At 34.3% G+C, this 2952-nt stretch overlaps 1 protein-coding gene across 1 annotated transcript in view; it reads right to left on the reverse strand.

Moving 5' to 3' along the window:
- Window positions 1-590: 590 nt before the first annotated feature.
- The window catches only part of LOC107867016 (deoxyuridine 5'-triphosphate nucleotidohydrolase), a 6682-nt gene continuing 4320 nt past the window's right edge, over window positions 591-2952 (reverse strand). The window contains exons 2-3 of the mRNA XM_016713096.2: window positions 1079-1170; window positions 591-988 (exon numbers count right to left, since the gene is read on the reverse strand). Coding sequence (XP_016568582.1) covers window positions 795-988; window positions 1079-1170 — 286 coding nt within the window. The 3' untranslated portion in view covers window positions 591-794. The remainder of the gene's footprint in view (window positions 989-1078; window positions 1171-2952) is intronic.

Raw genomic sequence — 2952 nt, forward strand, 5'->3', positions numbered from 1 at the left:
GTTTCATAATGTAAATGAAGAATGTACATTGTTTTCTACTACAAATATGCTTTAAAGAGATGAATCGTTTCAATTGCTTCACTTTTCTGCTTCTTATATAGTCGATGAAACATGAACAGATAAAATGGATAGTTACCGGATGAAAAGGCACAAACACATTAAGCCGGGGGGCATAAAGGCGTTTGCAACGACTACTATTGCAACATATAACAGCATGAACATGGGCACATCCAGAATGTAGAGTCAGATGATTCAAAAATGAGCATGGCCGCTTTATATGTATACATAATTCGAGCCAAAAGCAATGGAACACACAGAAAACAACAAGCAACTGCATTATGGACACAGATTTAAAGCTGCTCAATCAAACCTAGGACTTGGATTTGCCAATTCAAAAGCTACATTATAATTATTGATAATCCTCAACAACTTCTGGTGTAGCATGTAGCATATGAACGGATAACATAGATGGCTACCGGAATAAAATGGCAGAAAAACATTCAGTCCGGGGGCATAAAAGTTGCTTCCAACAACCACTTTTACAACATTCAACAGCATGAACATAGGCAAAGGCAAATCGAGTGAGAGAATTCGAAAATGAGTGATGCTTGTATATGCATACATTTTTTATTTTGTTCTGGCAAATGTATAGATAGTTCGAGCGATGAGCTCAGTTGAAACCAAAGAACCCGTTCTACATCAGCCTCTGAGCATGAGAGTGAAATTAAACAATAAACATAATAACTGCGTAACATCCATAGACATAGAGTTGCTCCGGCAAATCTTGAACATAATTACTGATAAACCTCAACAACCTCAGGTATAGCATGGAGCTCAATGACTAGCTGTGCTATGTTATCGCCAACCTTCACCTCGAAATCAATATCAGAATGATTGAACAGTATCACGAAAACATGATTTTTGTCTGCATCAACCACTCCACCGCCAACATCGATGGAATGACGCCAAGCTACACTTGATCTTGCAGCTACACATATGAAACAAAAGCATAATCCTTACAGACAGATTATGTCATTGTAAAAGAAAAATGTATTCACATAAGAACCTTGCAGCATACCAACACGACCGTAGGTTCCTGGAGGTAAGTCTATGCTTAAGTCAGTGGCAATTTTCGCCTTGCCTCGAGCTGGCACCACAGTGTCCCTTGCACTACAAACAAATTAACAATCGTGAATACAAAACAAATTTGCTCAACAATTTTCAAAAATTCTGCAACAGTCTGACTCAAAAAGAGGCGGATCCATGATTTGAACTTTATGGTTCCAAGACTCAAAATTCTATTGCTTCATGTGTTTCCGAAACTATTATTTGTACTTATTTAGCGAGTTTTTAACAAATATACTCTAGCTTCTTCACTAGATCCGCGTCAGTGATCAAACAGTTTTGTTACAGCTTGAGACCATAAAAATCTTATCCGTGATAACAATTTCTGTTCATGATAATACTTTTTAGCAGTGTTCAAACCTAATATATTTATATATCATAGAGCACATGGAGCCATTTCTTATCCTTTTTTCTGTCAAGAGGAGAAAATGACAGACTGATGGAAATTTAGATCAGTTAATGTAAAAAAAAAAAACATAATAGATCTCGCCCCATGTCCAGTCGCGTACCGAGATATTGGGTGCTTAAAAAATTTAAAAACTGAAAAAAGGTAAAAAAACACCTCTTCAAAAATTTAAAAACTGAAAAAAAGTAAAGATTTAAGCATACTGGGTGCTTAAAAAATTTAAGCGTACCGAGAATTTAAGCATACTAGGTGCTTAAAAAATTTAAAAACTAAAAAAAAGTAAAAAAAAACACCTCTTAAAAAATTTAAAAACCGAAAAAAATAAAGATTTAAGCATACTGGGTGCTTAAAAAATTAAAAACTGCAAAAAAGTAACAAAAAACACCTCTTAAAGAATTTAAAAATAAAAAATTTAAAAACCGAAAAAAGTAAAGATTTAAGCATACTGGGTGCTTAAAAAATTTAAAAACTGGAAAAAATAGCTCAATGAGGTTCAAACCTGGGGCCTCCATCCAATGAAGTACCTTAAAATCAAGCTAAATGTCAATGCACCCAACAAACTTTTTGTTATAATAGGTATTTTTATATGTTTTATACCTATTTTCATATATTTTTTATGTAATTATACCTATTTCGGATCGATTTTAGTGGGTGTCGGAGCACCCCAAACTTCAACGTAGGTACGCCCCTGCCCATGTCCCTGAACCACCTTCCATCTCCGTGGGAGGGGAGAGACTAGCCTCAAGTTATGAGTTTCTACATCGACCTCAAGTTAATATGCAATGATAACTAAGTTCACAATCAAATAAGGGATAATACCACGAAAATACCTGAACTTTAATCAAATTTTCAGTGGAGCATATTGAACTTTGCGGGGTCCTATTACCACCTATACTTTTTAAAGTGGAATTAATTCCCCCGGACTTTTTAAAAGTGGAATTAATCCTCCAAAATGTTATACCCAGTTTTTTCGGTGGGAAGTGTGGTACACGCGCTGTTTCTTCTCCGTTTTATCAGTTTTTAACATTTTTTCACCATTACAACCATATTAAAGATTCCACAACTCAAATTCCTCCTACAAATCAAATTCCAAATGATTTCATTGAGTCAATTTCAAATTTAAGTCCATTCTTATCACTCCAAAAGTTTTCAAATTCAATTATGAAGAAAGTTTCTTCATACTTGAATTTCAAATTTCAGATTTCAATTACTCCAACTCAATGGAATCTTTGATTGAGTTTCAATTACACCAACTCAATGGAATGGAATTTCAATTTCAATTTCAAGTTCCAAGTTCCAATTACGCCAAATTTCAATTTCAATTGAATGAAATCTTCCATTAATCCTCAAGAATGAAAACTGAAATGGAATCTTCAAGAATTCAATTTCAATTAATAATGGAGCAACCATTGTTGAAGAAA

This window comes from Capsicum annuum, chromosome 4, assembly GCF_002878395.1.
Source record: "Capsicum annuum cultivar UCD-10X-F1 chromosome 4, UCD10Xv1.1, whole genome shotgun sequence".
In the NCBI taxonomy this organism is placed as follows: domain Eukaryota; kingdom Viridiplantae; phylum Streptophyta; class Magnoliopsida; order Solanales; family Solanaceae; genus Capsicum; species Capsicum annuum.